The sequence below is a fragment of the Pongo pygmaeus genome, chromosome 3 (genome assembly GCF_028885625.2).
Source record: "Pongo pygmaeus isolate AG05252 chromosome 3, NHGRI_mPonPyg2-v2.0_pri, whole genome shotgun sequence".
Taxonomy (NCBI): domain Eukaryota; kingdom Metazoa; phylum Chordata; class Mammalia; order Primates; family Hominidae; genus Pongo; species Pongo pygmaeus.
Genome location: NC_072376.2, coordinates 134,878,438 through 134,896,394, shown reverse-complemented (window position 1 = coordinate 134,896,394; position 17,957 = coordinate 134,878,438). Strand labels below are relative to the sequence as shown.

Genomic DNA, 17,957 nt, shown 5'->3' with positions numbered 1-17,957 from the left:
AGATTTAATACACTGAGATGAGTAATGGCTGAAGGAATTCAATCTTACTTGCTACCTACTAAACAGTTATAAACTGTTATACTGGAAAATGTACTGTTATACTCTAAATACTTAGAAATGGTTATGTAGAAATGCCTGGCTCTTAATCCTGGGATACGACTTGACTTTTTGTACCTGTGCAGTATTTGTGATAGGTAGGCAAATTCCCAGATCATTGACAGTGAGCTGGAGAAAAAGAGTCCCAAAGGCCTGGGCTGATGTTTGCTGGATACCAGGTAGCATATCTACTACTTCCTTTGTAGCCATATGAATATCCTTATGTAAAGCCATTCGTTGTTCATTCCAGTTGTCATAGGCAGCCTTATAATTCAGCCAAAACAGCACAGCTTTTGATAATTAAGACAGGGCAGAAAGAAAATTAAAATTAACACTGTAAATCTATATGTTAAGTAAAGCTCAAAAGCTGCAAAATCCTGTTGCTTAATAAAAATTACACCCAGAAAACTGTAGCATTAGAATTAGGAAAGATCTAAGAGGACATATAGTCACCATTTTTTAAATAACAAATGAAAAAATAAAACAGAAAGCAGGCAACCACATAATGGCACAAGGAAGAAGAAAATCCAGGTCTGTTCATTCCCTCTAACTTATTTGTGAAATGCCTATTATATGTTATATACTGGGATGGAATAACAAATGAAAACAGACATGGTACTTGACTTCATCTGTAGAGCTGTTACTTCTTTTAAAATTCTTTAAGGTACATAATACTAGGAACATACCATTAAAAGGATCTGATTTACAGAGAAAAGTCAAAGATGTTTGAGTTTGTTAAACAGAAACAAACCTTAAGGAAAACCTTCATTTCACAGCAGTGTATAGATGGAGGGGCCTCTAAAAAGGACATAAAGATGGAGAGGCCAGAGAAGTAGGAGGAAAAGCAAATGCAGGTTGAGCATCCCTAATCCGAAATCCAAAATCCCAAAACTTTCTGAATGTTGATATGATGCTACAAGTGGAAAATTCCACATCTGAACTCAGGTGAGACTGCAGCCAAAATGCTGTCAAAACTTTGTTTCATGCACAAAATTATTTAAAACATTTTATAAAATTATCTTCAGGCTATGTGTATATGGTGTATATGAAACATAAATAAATTTCATGTTTAAACTTGGGTCCCAGCCCCAAGATATCTCATTATGTATACACAAATATACCAAAATCTGAAAAAATCCAAAATCTGAAACATTTCCTGTCCCAATTACTTTGGAAAACCAGTACTCAACCTGTTTTGTGTCAAGGACACCAACGGTACAAAATACTTTAAGGAGCTGATGAAAGCTGATGAGAGGTCAGTAAAATGAGAACTGAAAAACATGTACATGGGATTCAGCAAAATAAAATGTTATCTGTAACACTGCCAAAAGGGCAATTTTCTAACAGGATTCTGTTACTAGCCTATGTCCATCACTGATGGAGATCTTAAATGGCTTCTTAAATGGCTCCTCATTACTTCTAAAATACAGTTCAAATATATTTGCCCAATCCACATTAATTAGACCTTGTCTACCTGTTCAGCCTTCTTTCCCATTATTTTCTTCTATGAAACCTACTGCTATGTTTTCTTAGACTTATGTGTTTAAACACATTCATTCTTATTCTCTCTCATTCAATGTTTATTTGGTTCTTATTGTATGCCAGGGACTGTTCTAGGCCCTGGGATATAAAAGTAAATTTCATTTCCTTATCTTCCTGGTGAACTCCTAATTCAAAGTCAAATCAAGAATTAGTTTCTCCTCTAAGAAGCGTAGGCAAAGGTAGAGAATTCCTCAGAACCAAGAACACATCTCTAACTCCACTGTGTAGTGTACTTTGTTTTCTTTTCCACTGGACTGACAGGTCCTTGAGGGCAGGGATACTGTTGTTTATTTTTGTATTCCACTTCTAGGCAGTACATGATAAATGTTTATAGAATATAAAAATAAACACAGTGCCAAAACACAAATGGGTGCATTAATTACAAAATCAAAACAAAAAAATTCAGCATTACAATTATATAATCTGAAGCAGACACTCCTATATATCCATGCAGAAGACAAAATAACTTTAAAATGTAAAATAACTTTTAAAAACTGAAGGGAAAAAGCAAGATTTTTTTTTTTTTTTGGATACACACATTTCAGATTTAGGAACCATTTAGCTGTCAAGCATTTACACCAGTAAACTACAAGATTTTTATCTAGCATTAACAAAGCATTCCTAGATCCCAGAGGATAGTAGTGATTGACTTTATCTTACCTCTATCAAAGGCCACAGGCTGTGCATAAACAATTGGTCTATTCAAAGTAATAAGCACAGCTTCCCTATCTGAAGAACCACTGATTTCTTCTCGGAGGGCATTTCTTAATCCAATTCTGGTTTTAAAATAGGCAACTTGATGAAAATCAGAACCAGCTTCCTCATAAACCTAAAATAAAATTTAAAGCTCAATCAAATAAAATAATGGGAAAAGTTGTAATATGAAACTAAACATTATTAATGGTATTGTTCACCAAAAAAACTATAATACATTTTTCTCAAATTCAGCTGTTAATGTATATTCCTTATACTCTGTACCATAACCACTTGAAATTAATATACAAAATAGCCATGCAAGAGGTAAATATGAAGTCATAGATAAACTTTATATAAAAGTTAGGATGAGGTCCATATTCTAAATAGCAATGTATTAAATATTTCAAAATAATTAGAACCTCTAAGAGATGACAAGAAATTTTTGTTCATTTTTTCCTCATATCTTTAATGCAGCGATTCAGTTTTGAAACTGTGACTGGCATTTTTCTACTTGGTTCTTCAAAGAGGAAAAAAGATTAAAATCTACATAATAATTTTTGGCAAAATAAAAACAAAAAAAATCTCCAATAAGCTGTGAACATTCATTTTTATAAAACAGAGAATCTAACTGCTGTTTTTTAACTTTATTTAACACTACTATATGCAGAACTTGCTAATATTCTACAGGAAAGGTATACACTTAACATTTTAAGAACTGAGTAATGTTAGTACAAGACTTTGAAATAAAAAGTGTTTAGCAAAATAAAAAAAATTACAAGCAAATGATTATGAAGATACTGGATTAAGTTTTATGTGAGTGCATCTGCACTAAACTATAACAATATGCGGCTACAATATTCAATGAAATGCCAAGGTAAATGAGTTTTCATTGAATTTATAATCAGAAACTTTAGGAAATTAAATATTTTTGTAAATATAATAATACATAAGTTACGGTAGTTAAAATTGATGTGCAAAATTTAAAAGCCATAGTTCTAACATCAACATATTCTGTACTCACCTGATGTTTGACAATTTGTCCTAATGCCAGATTTAAATCCACCTGGCATTTGCCAAACAGTTTCAGATAGCTGCTACTTCCTGGTGAAGCTTTGGTTTGAAGTCGGTTAGAAAGTTCCAGTTCAATCAATCCAGTTTCAAATCTTACAGCTCTCATTGATGGAGTAGTGGCTGTTACTTGAATACCCTAGCAGATTATATGTTAGGAGGAAAAAAATGAATCTTAAATCAACAACATATACCTACTCAAATGTAGTCTTTCAGTATATGATAAATAAAATAGTCGTGTTTTAAACCATGAACAGGCATACCTTGGAGATAATATAGGTTTGGTTCCAGACCATTGCAATAAAGTGGGTGACACAAATTTTTTTGTTTTCCAGTGCATATAAAAGGTTATACTACAGGCCATTAAATGTGTAATACCATTATGTCTAAAAAACATTGTATATGCCTTAATTTAAAAAATACTTTGGCCAGGCGTGGTGGCTCACGCCTGTAATCTCACCACTTTGGGAGGCTGAGGCAGGCAGATCACTTGAGGTCATGAGTTTGAGACCACCCTGGCCAACATGGTGAAACCCTATCTCTACTAAAAATACAAAATTAGATGGGCATGGTGGTGTGTGCCTGTAATCCCAGCTACTCAGTAGGCTGAGGCAGGAGAACAGCTTGAACCAGGGAGTCAGAGGTTGCAGTGAGCTGAGATTACGCAACCGCACTCCAGCCTGAGACAGAGCAAGACTCTGTCTCAAAAACAAAACAAAAACTTTATTGCTAAAAAATGCCAACAATCATCTGAGCTTTTAGTGGGTTGTAATCTTTTTGCTAGTGGAGGGTCTTGCCTTGATGTTGATGGCTGCTGACTGATCATGGTAGTGGTTGTTGAAGTCTGGGGTAACTGTGGCAGTTTCTTCAAATAAAATAACAATGAGGTTTGTGTCATTGATTGACTCTTCCTTTCATGAAAGACTTCTCTGTAGCATGTGATGCTGTTTGATAGCATTTTACCCACAGCAGAACCTCTTCCAAAGTTACAGTCAATCCTTCCCAAACCCTGCCACTGCTTCATCAACTAAGTTTATGGAACATTCTAAATCCTTTGTCATTTCAACAGTGTTTATAGCATCTTCACCAGGAGCAGATTCTATCTGAAGATGGAATTTCTTTGCTCATTCATAAGAAGGAACTCTTCACCCATTCAAGTTTTATTATGAGATTGCAGCAATTCAGTCTCATCTTCACGCTCCACGTTTAATTCTAGTTCCCTTGCTATTTCCACCCTGTCTGCATTTACTTCCTCTACTGAAGTGTCTTGAGTCCCTCAAAGTAATCCATGAGAGTTGGAACCAACTTCTTCCAAAGTCCTAGTAATGTTGATATTTGCACTTCCTCTCATGAATCAAAGTGTTCTCCCTTCCAGAAGGTTTTCAATTTACTTTGCCCAGATCCATCTGAGGAATCACTATCTATGACAACTGTAGCCTTACAAAATGTATTTCTTAAATCATACACTTGAAAGTTGAAATTACTCAATTCATGAGCTGCAGAAGAAATGTGTTAGGCATAAAAATGTTAATTTCCTTGTAAATTTTCACCAGAGCTCTTAGGTGACCAGGTGCATTGTCAGCGAGCAGTAATTTTTTATTATTATTATTATTATTATTATTATACTTTAGGCTCTATGGTACATGTGCGCAACGTGCAGGTAAGTTACATATGTATACATGTGCCATGCTGGTGCGCTGCACCCACCAACTCGTCATCTAGCATTAGGTATATCTCCCAATGCTATCCCTCCCCCCTCCCCCCACCCCATAACAGTCCCCGAAGTGTGATGTTCCCCTTCCTGTGTCCATGTGTTCTCATTGTTCAATTCCCACCTATGAGTGAGAATATGCAGTGTTTGGTTTTTTGTTCTTGCAATAGTTTACTGAGAATGATGATTTCCAATTTCATCCATGTCCCTACAAAGGACGTGAACTCATCATTTTTTATGGCTGCATAGTATTCCATGGTGTATATGTGCCACATTTTCTTAATCCAGTCTATCATTGTTGGACATTTGGGTTGGTTCCAAGTCTTTGCTATTGTGAATAGTGCCGCAATAAACATACGTGTGCATGTGTCTTTATAGCAGCATGATTTATAGTCCTTTGGGTATATACCCAGTAATGGGATGGCTGGGTCAAATGGAATTTCTAGTTCTAGATCCCTGAGGAATCGCCACACTGACTTCCACAAGGGTTGAACTAGTTTACAGTCCCACCAACAGTGTAAAAGTGTTCCTATTTCTCCACATCCTCTCCAGCACCTATTGTTTCCTGACTTTTTAATGATTGCCATTCTAACTGGTGTGAGATGGTATCTCATTGTGGTTTTGATTTGCATTTCTCTGATGGCCAGTGATGGTGAGCATTTTTTCATGTGTTTTTTGGCTGCATAAATGTCTTCTTTTGAGAAGTGTCTGTTCATGTCCTTCGCCCACTTTTTGATGGGGTTGTTTGTTTTTTTCTTGTAAATTTGTTGGAGTTCATTGTAGATTCTGGATATTAGCCCTTTGTCAGATGAGTAGGTTGCCGTGCAGAAGCTCTTTAGTTTAATTAGATCCCATTTGTCAATTTTGGCTTTTGTTGCCATTGCTTTTGGTGTTTTAGACATGAAGTCCTTGCCCATGCCTATGTCCTGAATGGTATTGCCTAGGTTTTCTTCTAGAGTTTTTATGGTTTTAGGTCTAACATTTAAGTCTTTAATCCATCTTGACTTAATTTTTGTATAAGGTGTAATGAAGGGATCCAGTTTCAGCTTTCTACATAAGGCTAGCCAGTTTTCCCAGCACCATTTATTAAATAGGGAATCCTTTCCCCATTTCTTGTTTTTGTCAGGTTTGTCAAAGATCAGATAGTTGTAGATATGTGGCATTATTTCTGACGGCTCTGTTCTGTTCCATTGATCTATATCTCTGTTTTGGTACCAGTACCATGCTGTTTTGGTTACTGTAGCCTTGTAGTATAGTTTGAAGTCAGGTAGCGTGATGCCTCCAGCTTTGTTCTTTTGGCTTAGGATTGACTTGGCGATGCGGGCTCTTTTTTGGTTCCATATGAACTTTAAAGTAGTTTTTTCCAATTCTGTGAAGAAAGTCATTGGTAACTTGATGGGGATGGCATTGAATCTGTAAATAACCTTGGGAAGGATGGCCATTTTCATGATATTGATTCTTCCTACCCATGAGCATGGAATGTTCTTCCATTTGTTTGTATCCTCTTTTATTTCCTTGAGCAGTGGTTTGTAGTTCTCCTTGAAGAGGTCCTTCACATCCCTTGTAAGTTGGATTCCTAGGTATTTTATTCTCTTTGAAGCAATTGTGAATGGGAGTTCACTCATGATTTGGCTCTCTGTTTGTCTGTTATTGATGTATAAGAATGCTTGTGATTTTTGTACATTGATTTTGTATCCTGAGACTTTGCTGAAGTTGCTTATCAGCTTAAGGAGATTTTGGGCTGAGACAATGGGGTTTTCTAGATATACTATCATGTCATCTGCAAACAGGGACAATTTGACTTCCTCTTTTCTTAACTGAATACCCTTGATTTCCTTCTCTTGCCTAATTGCCCTGGCCAGAACTTCCAACACTATGTTGAATAGAAGTGGTGAGAGAGGGCATCCCTGTCTTGTGCCAGTTTTCAAAGGGAATGCTTCCAGTTTTTGCCCATTCAGTATGATATTGGCTGTGGGTTTGTCATAAATAGCTCTTATTATTTTGAGATACGTCCCATCAATACCTAATTTATTGAGAGTTTTTAGCATGAAGGGTTGTTGAATTTTGTCAAAGGCCTTTTCTGCATCTATTGAGATAATCATGTGGTTTTTGACTTTGGTTCTGTTTATATGCTGGATTACATTTATTGATTTGCGTATATTGAACCAGCCTTGCATCCCAGGGATGAAGCCCACTTGATCATGGTGGATAAGCTTTTTGATGTGCTGCTGGATTCTGTTTGCCAGTATTTTATTGAGGATTTTTGCATCAATGTTCATCAAGGATATTGGTCTAAAATTCTCTTTTTTTGTTGTGTCTCTGCCAGGCTTTGGTATCAGGATGATGCTGGCCTCATAAAATGAGTTAGGGAGGATTCCCTCTTTTTCTATTGATTGGAATAGTTTCAGAAGGAATGGTACCAGCTCCTCCTTGTACCTCTGGTAGAGTTCGGCTGTGAACCCATCTGGTCCTGGACTGTTTTTGGTTGGTAAGCTATTGATTATTGCCACAATTTCAGCTCCTGTTATTGGTCTATTCAGAGATTCAACTTCTTCCTGGTTTAGTCTTGGGAGGGTGTATGTGTTGAGGAATTTATCCATTTCTTCTAGATTTTCTAGTTTATTTGCGTAGAGGTGTTTGCAATATTCTCTGATGGTAGTTTGTATTTCTGTGGGATCGGTGATGATATCCCCTTTATCATTTTTTATTGCATCTGTTTGATTCTTCTCTCTTTTTTTCTTTATTAATCTTGCTAGCGGTCTATCAATTTTGTTGATCCTTTCAAAAAACCAGCTCCTGGATTCATTGATTTTTTGAAGGGTTTTTTGTGTCTCTATTTCCTTCAGTTCTGCTCTGATTTTAGTTATTTCTTGCCTTCTGCTAGCACCCAGATTCATAAAGCAAGTCCTGAGTGACCTACAAAGAGACTTAGACTCCCACACATTAATAATGGGAGACTTTAACACCCCACTGTCAACATTAGACAGATCAACGAAACAGAAAATCAACAAGGATACCCAGGAATTGAACTCAGCTCTGCACCAAGCAGACCTAATAGACATCTACAGAACTCTCCACCCCAAATCAACAGAATATACATTTTTTTCAGCACCACACCACACCTATTCCAAAATTGACCATATACTTGGAAGTAAAGCTCTCCTCAATAAATGTAAAAGAACAGAAATTATAACAAACTATCTCTCAGATCACAGTGCAATCAAGCTAGAACTCAGGATTAAGAATCTCACTCAAAACCGCTCAACTACGTGGAAACTGAACAACCTGCTCCTGAATGACTACTGGGTACATAACGAAATGAAGGCAGAAATAAAGATGTTCTTTGAAACCAACGAGAACCAAGACACAACATACCAGAATCTCTGGGATGCATTCAAAGCAGTGTGTAGAGGGAAATTTATAGCACTAAATGCCCACAAGAGAAAGCAGGAAAGATCCAAAATTGACACTCTAACATCACAATTAAAAGAACTAGAAAAGCAAGAGCAAACACATTCAAAAGCGAGCAGTAATATTTTAAAAGGACTCTTTGCTCTGAGCAGTAGACCCATAGTGGGCTTAAAATACTCAGTGAACCATGTTGTAAAAAGATGTGCTGTCATCAAGACTTTGTTGTCCCACTGATCAGAGCATAGGCAGAGATTTAGCATAATTCTTAAGGTCCCTAGGATTTTCAGAATGGTAAATGGGCACTCGCTTCCACTTAAAGTCACCAGCTGCATTTGACCCTAACAAGAGTCAGCCTGTCCTTTGAAGCCAGGCATTGATTTCTCTCTAGCTGTGAAAGTCCTAGCTAGCATCTTTTTTCCATAGAAGGCTATATGGAAAAATCTGTCGTTTAGTGTAACCACCTTCATCAATTATTCTAGCTTGATCCCCAGTTTGCACTTTTATGTTATGAAGACAGGTTCTTTCCTTAAACATTATGAACCAATCTCTGCTAGCTTCCAAGTTTTCTTTTGCAGCTTCCTCACCTCTCCCAGCCTTCATAGAATTGAAGAAAATTAGGGCATTGCTCTGGATTAGGCTTTCGCTTAGGGGAATGTTGTGGCTGGTCTATCCACACCATTCAAACTTTCTCCATATCTGCAATAAGGCTGTTTGGCTTTCTTAACATTCCTGTGTTCATTGGAGTAGCACTTTTAATTTCGTTTAAAAACTTCACCTTTGCATTCACAACCTGGCTAACTGGCGCAAGAGACCTAGCTTTCAGCCTGCCTTGGCTTTTGACATATCTTCCTCACCAAGCTTAATCGTTTCTAGCTTTTGATTGAAAGTGAGAGATGTGCAACAACATTTAACGATTTAGTTTGCTATCCTACACTGGTGCAGTTCCTGGCGCCCCTAAACAATTACCGTAGCAACATCAAAGATTTCTGATCACAGATCATTATAACAGACATACAATACTAATGGAAAAGTTTGAAATATTGTGAGAATTAGTAAAATATGACACACAGAAAGTGAATATATGCTATTGGAAAAATGGCACCTTCAATTCGTAAAAAAAAACTCAATACCTGTGAAACACAATAAAGTGAAGTGCAATAAAACAAGGTATGCCTGTATAGGATATGTCTAATGAACTGATAAAACTGGCAACATTAATTTCTCATGTTAGTAGCAATTTTTTCCCATTATGTTTCATTTTGATAGTTTATATTTAAAATTTAGTATTCAATGGATTGAATACATTAAATACAATTAAATAACTTTTATGAACACCAGTATCTTAAATATTGGAAATATTAAGTTTTCTATTAAAATAATATAGTCTTTGTTTTGTTTTTTAAGACAGGTCTCACTCTGTTGCCCAGGCTCAAATGCAGTGGCACAACCACAGCTCACTGTAGCCTTGAACTTCCAGACTGAAGCAATCCTCCTGCCTTAGCCTCAGAAGCAACTGAGACTACAGGTGTGTGCTACCCACCTGGCTAATTTTTTTGTTTTTTCAAATTTTTTGTAGAGACAAAGTCTCACTATGTTGCCAGGGCTAGTCTCGAACTCCTGGGCTCAAGCAATCCTCCTGCATCAGCCTTCTAAAGGTAATATAGTTAACTGGAAAAGTGCATAAAATATTTCTTGCAGAGTAAATTATAACAGCAGTACTTGAAGAAAAACAAAATGTTCGTCAGAAGGGAGTGGTTGAATAAATTGTTACAACTGTACAACATACAATACAGATGTTCAAGAAGATAAAACTAATCTAAATATTCTAATATGGAAAGGTATCCAATGATTTTTCAAATGTATAAATATATGCATATATAAAAATACTAACAGGAAAAAAGTCCTAAAGAATATTCAAATAATTATTGTTAAAGCTTTTTCTCTGAGTAGATGGAGTTATAGATCATTTTTATTTTCTGTTTGGTAATTTATGTAAGATACAAATTTTCTATAACAAGCATATATTAATTGATTAGAAAAATTTTTATAAAAGTATCATTATTATTTATGTTACCTTGAACTGCAAGTTTAGGGAATAGAGGAGAATTTTAGGCTTATCTCCATCTGCTGTTCCATCATGTTCATTCCAGAGAGGAATAGGCTGCTCCCCACCTAAAGGAAAGAAGAGTTTGGGACAATTTTTTATTTAAAGAAAAAAATAACTATTTTGTGCACTAAAAAAAAAATCCTCACAAAATATTTTCTTTTTACTGACCACTGATACAGAGATCTTTAGCTAAGTTACATTTAACTGAGACAGATATATGAAAGATAGGGACAATTCTGCATATGTAGACATTTATTAATAACATTTTATATTCAATTAAAACATTGTATATATTATTGAACCAAAACATGTGTTTATACATCTCAGAAAACACATTTGAGGGAAAAAAGTAAACTGGACTAATTTCTTCAACTAATAATGTCAATTCTGTTGCAGGGGCCCTAGTGGTGAAGTTACTATTAAGAGAGCATTTTTTTTTTTTTTTTTTTTGCCTGGGCAATGTGGCATACAGAAAATAATGTTCTAATATCTTAATATCTTACTTCTGTTTCCACTTCTCTTTCCATTGATTTGAAAACATTCTGCCTGCCTATCTTTCAAATATTCTATCTTACAATGATTAATCTTTTTGTACATATGTTGAGTTTATCATCATCCCAGGGAGTCTGTATAGGTGGGATGGAATTTTTTTTTCCCCTATTAGGGACCACAGATATTATCAAAAATAGATAAAAAGCAGATTTTGTTTGTTTTGAAAGAGAAATTAATCTTTTTTGGGCTTTTGAAATTTAGGGGTCAAAAATCTATTTAGTTAGTACTATGATAAAAATATTTTTTAGTTTTTTACTAGAACAGAAAATAGGAAGAAAATAGAGGCAACAGGCAACAGAAGGTACATCCAAGATAAGACCAAGAAAAGGTAGACAAGGACATAACTTGGCCCCCCAAAAAAGACCTTTGTACATAAAGATGAATAAATACACCAGAAAGGGAATGAAAGAATGATATGGATGAAGAGATGGGAAGTAAAGTATTAAGGATTTGTGGATCGGTTATACCAGAACATATTAATTAACATATATTTGGGCCAGGCACGGTGGCTCACGCCTTAATCCCAGCACTTTGGGAGGCTAAGATGGGTGGATGACCTGAGGTCAGGAGTTCGGGACTAGCCTGGCCAACATGGAGAAACCCCATCTCTACTAAAAATACAAAAAATTAGCTGGGTATGCTGGTGGGCACCTGTAATCCCAGCTACTTGAGAGGCTGTGGCAGGAGAATCACTTGAACCCAGGAGGCAGAGGTTGCAGTGAGCCGAGATGGCACCACTACATTCCAGCCTGGACGACAGAGACTGACTCAAAAACAAAACAAAAAAACATATATTTGTATTTTGGAAGAATAAACTATATGTGTCTTTGTACACTTAGTGCCTGCCTGTACGCTTGTACCTTTCCTCTCTGAGCTATCCTTCTCTAAAATATACAGCACACAGATTACATTTTCTTTTCTTCAACTCATAATTAAGTACTTCTCTCTGCCTCCTAACTCAAATCTACAACCATCCCTTACCTAAGCCTCATCACTGATAACCCTACCTACAGCCATATACATACATACATATATGTATGTGTGTATTTGTGTGTATATATCGCCCCCCCAACCCAGCTATCAACTACCTCTTCCCATCCCTGTTGTCTCTATCTTCCATCTACTACCAGGAAACCTTCTGCTGTCTTACATTACGCTTTTCATTTCCCTGATTCTCTAACTTCATTTGCATATGGCTTTTTGTTGCCATTATCATTTGGAAATCTCAAATTCATTCATTCCTTTGATCCAGTAGCAGATGGTGTTTAGCTTACTTTTCAATGCTATTTCCAAAACATTAAACTACTACTGTCTCTGCTTTTCATCATTTGAATTCTAAACCACAGCCCTCTTACACATCCCTGTTCCTTGAGCTCACTTTCCTTAAATGACTTTATCCCCTCACTTACATTCTGTTCTTATTCATTTTTTACTCCTAAGTAGATATGTGTAAATTCTAATACCTAATATTTGGTTACTGAGTGCATATATTTATCAATTCTAATACCTAATATTTGAGTGCTTACTGAGTGCCAAGTGCTCTTCTAAGTTCTTTATCACATTTTGTTTATTCAGACTCTTTCTGATACACCCTTATCAGCATTTGGTCCTTCCTTCCTACATGATGTTTGCCAAAAAATACACATTTCTGTATATTAATTTATCTACACAGCAATTTCCCTAATTAAAGAATTCTTAAGGGGAAGGGCCATATATATGCGGATCCTAGCAAACAGTACCTTAGCTAACCCTCAGTCTTTTCCTGAACGCAATTATAAAGTACCTATGTTGCTTGGTGATCCAACTGTTCATCTTCTGTCATTTCTCCAACACACTCCTCACAACAATTACTGCAAGTCTTTATAATTTTCCTCATACTCCCACAATTCTTATCTCATTCTCAGCAAATAAATGTGTCTTTCAGTCCCAGTTTCTTGCTATTTTCTTTCATCAAATTGTCCCTCTTTTGAAAGGCGCTCAATCATCAAAAAGCAGAACTTACTCAAGCATCAGTTCAAATCATTCCTATGCCTCAATACATCCTCTATTTATACTACTTAACTTCTTCATTAATCAAAAATTCATTTAAATCTTTTTATTATTATATGTTTAAATACCTAAAGTTCCAAACAGAAGTATAATGTTCCAAACAGAAGTAAGTAAAATTTTTACCCACATATCTTTGTAATTTGCTCATCACCTAGTTTGGGGTCATGTTTTTAAAGTTCTGAATAAGTAACTATGGAATGGATTATAGAATCTTCATGTTTTCTAAGATATGGTTTCAATTTCTACTCTGAAATACAGAATGAGTTATGTTATAGAGAGGAAAATATTATATGAAATACTGTCTACATTTTGAGGATTTGTTAGAATACTGCCACTAAAAATTGTTTATGACTCTATGTATATCTTGACACTTTCTAACAGGAAGGGTGAAATTAAGCTAGGAGAGTTCTTAGTTTCTCTTGGCTCTATAGGCAAGAGCATGGTTCAGGTTATTTAGGAATCATCATGAGGTACAACAAACACAACACAATAGGTGATCAAATAAAAACTACATGATTCTGATTTTGAAAGTTAGCTATTTGTTCAATTAAATAATAAATAGTATTTTCTCTAATAAGAATGAAAACAAATCTGAAGAAAATATTAATCTACTATTATGATCTATCTATGTATTGAATATTGGCTACTCTTTTCTTTTTCTTCAACCTTTTATTTTAAGTTCTGTAGGATATGCATGTTTGTTACATAGGTAAATGTCTGCCATGGTGGTTTGCTGCACACATCAACCTGTCACCTACATATTAAGCCCAGCATCCATTAGCTATTCTTCCTGATGCCCTCCCTCCTGCTGTCCCTGCTGACAGGTCCCAGTGTGTGTTGTTCCCCTCCCTGTGTTCATGTGTTCTCATTGTTCAGCTCCCACTGATAAGTGAGAACATGTGGTGTTTGCTTTTCTGTTCCTGCATTAGTATGCTGGGGATAACAGCTTCCAGCTCCATCAATATCCCTGCAAAGGGCATGATCTCATTCCTTTTTGTGGCTGCACAGCATTCCATGGTGTATATGTACCACATTTTCTTTATCCAGTCTATCATTGATGGGCATTTAGGTTGATTCCATGTCTTTGCTATTGTGAATAGTGCTGCAATGAACATACACATGCATGTATCTTTACAATAGAATGATTTATGTTCCTTTGGGTATATACCCAGTAATGGGATTGCTGGGTCAAATGGTATTTTTGCTTCTAGATTTTTTAGGAATTGCCCCAACACTGTCTTCTACAATGGTTGAACTAATTTATGCTCCCACCAACAATGTGAAAGCATTCCTTTTTCTCTGCAACTTCGCCAGCATCTGTTGTTTCTTGACTTTTTAATAATAGCCATCCTGACTGGTGTGAGATAGTATCTAATTGTGGTTTTGATTTGCATTTCTCTGATGATCAGTGATGCTGAGCTTTTTTCATACATTTGTTGGCCACATGAATGTCTTGAGAAGTGTCTGTTCATGTCCTTTGCCCACTTTTTAATGCATTTTTTTTTCTTGTAAATTTAAATTACTTGTAGACTCTGGATACTACATCAGATGGATAGATTTCAAAAAATTTTCCCCATTCTGTCTGTTTACTCTGATGGTAGTTTCTTTCGCTGTGCAGAAGCAGCTCTTTAGTTTAATTAGATCCCATTTATCAATTTTTGCTTTTGTTGCAAATGCTTTTGGAGTTTTCATCATGAAATCTTTGCTGGTGCCTATGTCCTAAATGGTATTGTCTAGATTTTCTTCTAGGGTTTTTATAGTTTTGGGTTTTACATTTAAGTCTTTAATCCATCTTGAGTTAATTTTTGTATAAGGTGTAAAGAAGGGGTCCAGTTTAAGTTTTCTGCATATGGCTAACCAATTTTCTCAGCACCATTTATTAAACAAGGAACCCTTTCCCCATTGCTTGTTTTTTGTCAGGTTTGTCAAAGATCAGATGGTTGTAGGTGTGTGGTCTTATTTCTGAGTTCTCTATTCTGTTTCATTGGCCTATGTGTCTGTTTTCGTACCAGTACAATGCTGTGTTAGTTACTGTAGCCTTGTAGTATAGTTTGAAGTCAGGTAGTGTGATGCCTCCAGCTTTTTTCTTTTTGCTTAGGATTGTCTTGGCTATTTGGGCTCTTTTTGGTTCCATGTGAATTTTAAAAGTTTTTTCTAATGTTGTAAAGAATGTCAATGGTAGTTTAACGGGAATAACATTGAATCTGTAAATTACTTTGGGCAGTATGGCCATTTTCACAGTATTGACTCTTCCTATCCATGTGCATGAAATGTTTTTCCATTTGTTTGCGTCCTCTCTGATTTCCTTGAGCAGTGCTTTGTAGTTCTCCTTGAAGAGGTCCATCACTTCCATTGTTAGCTGTATTCCCAGGTATTTTATTCTCTTTGAAGTGATTGTGAATGGGAGTTCATTCATGATTTGGCTCTCTTCTTGCCTGTTATTGGTGTATAGGAATGCTAGCAATTTTTGCACATTGCACAACTTTGCTGAAGTTGCTTATCAGCTTAAGAAGCTTTTGGGCTGAGACGATGGGGTTTTCCAAATATAGGATCCTATCATCTGTAAACAAAGATAATTTGACTTCTCTTCCTATTTGTATATGCTTTCTTTCTCTTGCCGGACCGCCCTGGCCAGAACCTCCAATACTATGTTGAATAAGAGTGGTGAGAGAGAGGGCATTCTTGTCTTGTGCCAGTTTTCAAGGGGAAAGCTTCCAGCTTTTGCACATTCAGTATATTAACTGTGGGTTTGTCATATATATCTTATTATTTTGAGGTATGTATCTTCAATACCTAGTTTATTGAGAGTTTTTAACATGAAGGGATGTTGAGTTTTATCAAAGGCCTTTTATGCATCTACTGAGATAATCATGTGGTTTTTGTCTTTAGTTCTGTTTCTGTGATGAATCGCATTTATTGATTTGAACCAACCTTGCATCCTGGGGATGAAGCCCACTTGATTGTGGTGGATAAGCTTTTTGATATGCTTCTGGATTTGGTTTGTTAGTATTTTTTTGAGGATTTTTGCATCAATGTTGAACAGGGATATTGGCCTGAAGTTTTCTTTTTTTGTTGTATCTATGTCAGGTTTAGGTATGAGGATGATAGTGGCCTTATAAAATGAGTTAGGGAGGAGTCCCTCCTTTTCATTTTTTTGGAATAGTTTCAATAGAAATGGTACAAGCTCTTCTTTGTACCTCTGGCCAGATGTGAAATTCTAGGTTGGAAATGTTTTTCTTTAAGGATGTTGAATATTGGCCCCCAATGTTTTCTGGCTTGTAGGGTTTCCACTGAGAGGTCTGCTATTAGATTGATGGGTTTCCCATTGTAAGTGACTTGGCCTTTCTCGCTGGCTGCCCTTAACTTTTTTTCTTTCATTTCAGCCTTGGATAATCTGATGATTATGTGTCTTGGGGTTGATCTTCTCATGGAGTGTCTTACTGGGGTTCTCTTCATTTCCTGAATTCGAATGTTGGCCTGTCGCTCAGTTGGGGAAGTTCTCCTGGATATCCTGAAGTATGTTTTCCAAGTTGGTTCCATTCTCCCCATCTCTTTCAGGTACCCCAATCAGTCATAGGTTTGGTCTTTTTATATAATCCCATAGTTCTCAGAGGTTTTGTTTGTTCCTTTTCTTTTTTCTCTATTCTTGTCTGCCTGTCTTATTTCAGAAAAACAGTCTTCAAGCTCTGAGATTCTTTCCTCCACTTGGTCTGTTGTGCTGTTGATACTTGTGACTGCATTGTGAAGTTCTCCTGTTGTGTTTTTCAGCTCCAACAGGTCAGTTATGTTCCTCTTTAAAATGGCTATTTTGGTTATCAGCTCCTGTACGTTTTGTCACGATTCTCAGCTTCTTTCCATTGGGTTAGAACATGTTCTTTTAGCTCAGCTAAGTTTATTATTACCCACCTTCTGAAGCCTACTTTTGTCAATTCAGCCATCTTAGCCTCAGTCCAGTCCTGTGGCCTTGCTGGAGAGGTGTTGCAGTCATCTGGGAGAGAACAGACACTCTGGCTTTTTGAGTTTTCAGCATTTTTGGATTGATTTTTTTTCTCATCTTTGTGGGCATATCTACCTTCAATCTTTGAGTTTGCTGACCTCTGAATGGGGTTGTTGTGGGGCTTTTTGGTTGATGTTGTTGTTGTTTTCTGTTTATTTTTCTTTTAACAGTGGGGCCACTCTTCTGTAGGGCTGCTGCAGTTTGCTGGGGGTCCCCTCCAGACTCTAGTGTTCTGAGTTCCTCCTGCACCAGGTTCCTCCTGCACCAGGTATCAGTGAAGGCTGTGAAACAGCAAAGATGACAGCCTGCCCCTTCCTCTGGGGCCTCTGCCCCAGGTACCGACCTAATGCTGGACTGAACACTCCTACAGGAGGTGTCTGGAGACCCCTGTTGGGAGGTCTCATCCAGTTGGGCAGAATGGCATCAAGGACCTGCTTAAAGAAGGAGTCTGGCTGCCCCTTGGCAGAGCAGGTGTGCTGCCCTGGGGGAAACGCCCCTCATCCAGACCGCCGGGACTCTCCAGAGCCAGCAGGCTGAAATGGCTAAGTCAGCTGAACTGCAGAGATGGCAGTGCCCCACCCCCCAGGGAGAGATCAGAGTTCTGTGAGTTCTGTATGTATAACCCTGGTTGGAGTTGCTGAAATTCCTGCAGGGAGGCCCTGCCCAGTGAGGAGGGATGGACCGGAGTCCCACTTAAAGAAATAGTCTGGCCACAATGTGGCATAGTG

General features: G+C 36.9%; 1 protein-coding gene across 26 annotated transcripts in view; it reads right to left on the bottom strand.

Annotated features, from left to right (window-relative positions):
* Positions 1-17,957, bottom strand: part of BLTP1 (bridge-like lipid transfer protein family member 1) — a 215,674-nt gene that overhangs the window by 52,881 nt on the left and 144,836 nt on the right. For all 26 annotated transcript variants that reach the window (XM_063664090.1, XM_063664083.1, XM_063664080.1 and 23 more), the window contains 4 exons: positions 10,599-10,696; positions 3,356-3,541; positions 2,299-2,467; positions 175-386 (listed from right to left, as the gene is read on the bottom strand). In XM_063664090.1, the coding sequence (XP_063520160.1) occupies positions 175-386; positions 2,299-2,467; positions 3,356-3,541; positions 10,599-10,696 (665 nt within the window). The remainder of the gene's footprint in view (positions 1-174; positions 387-2,298; positions 2,468-3,355; positions 3,542-10,598; positions 10,697-17,957) is intronic.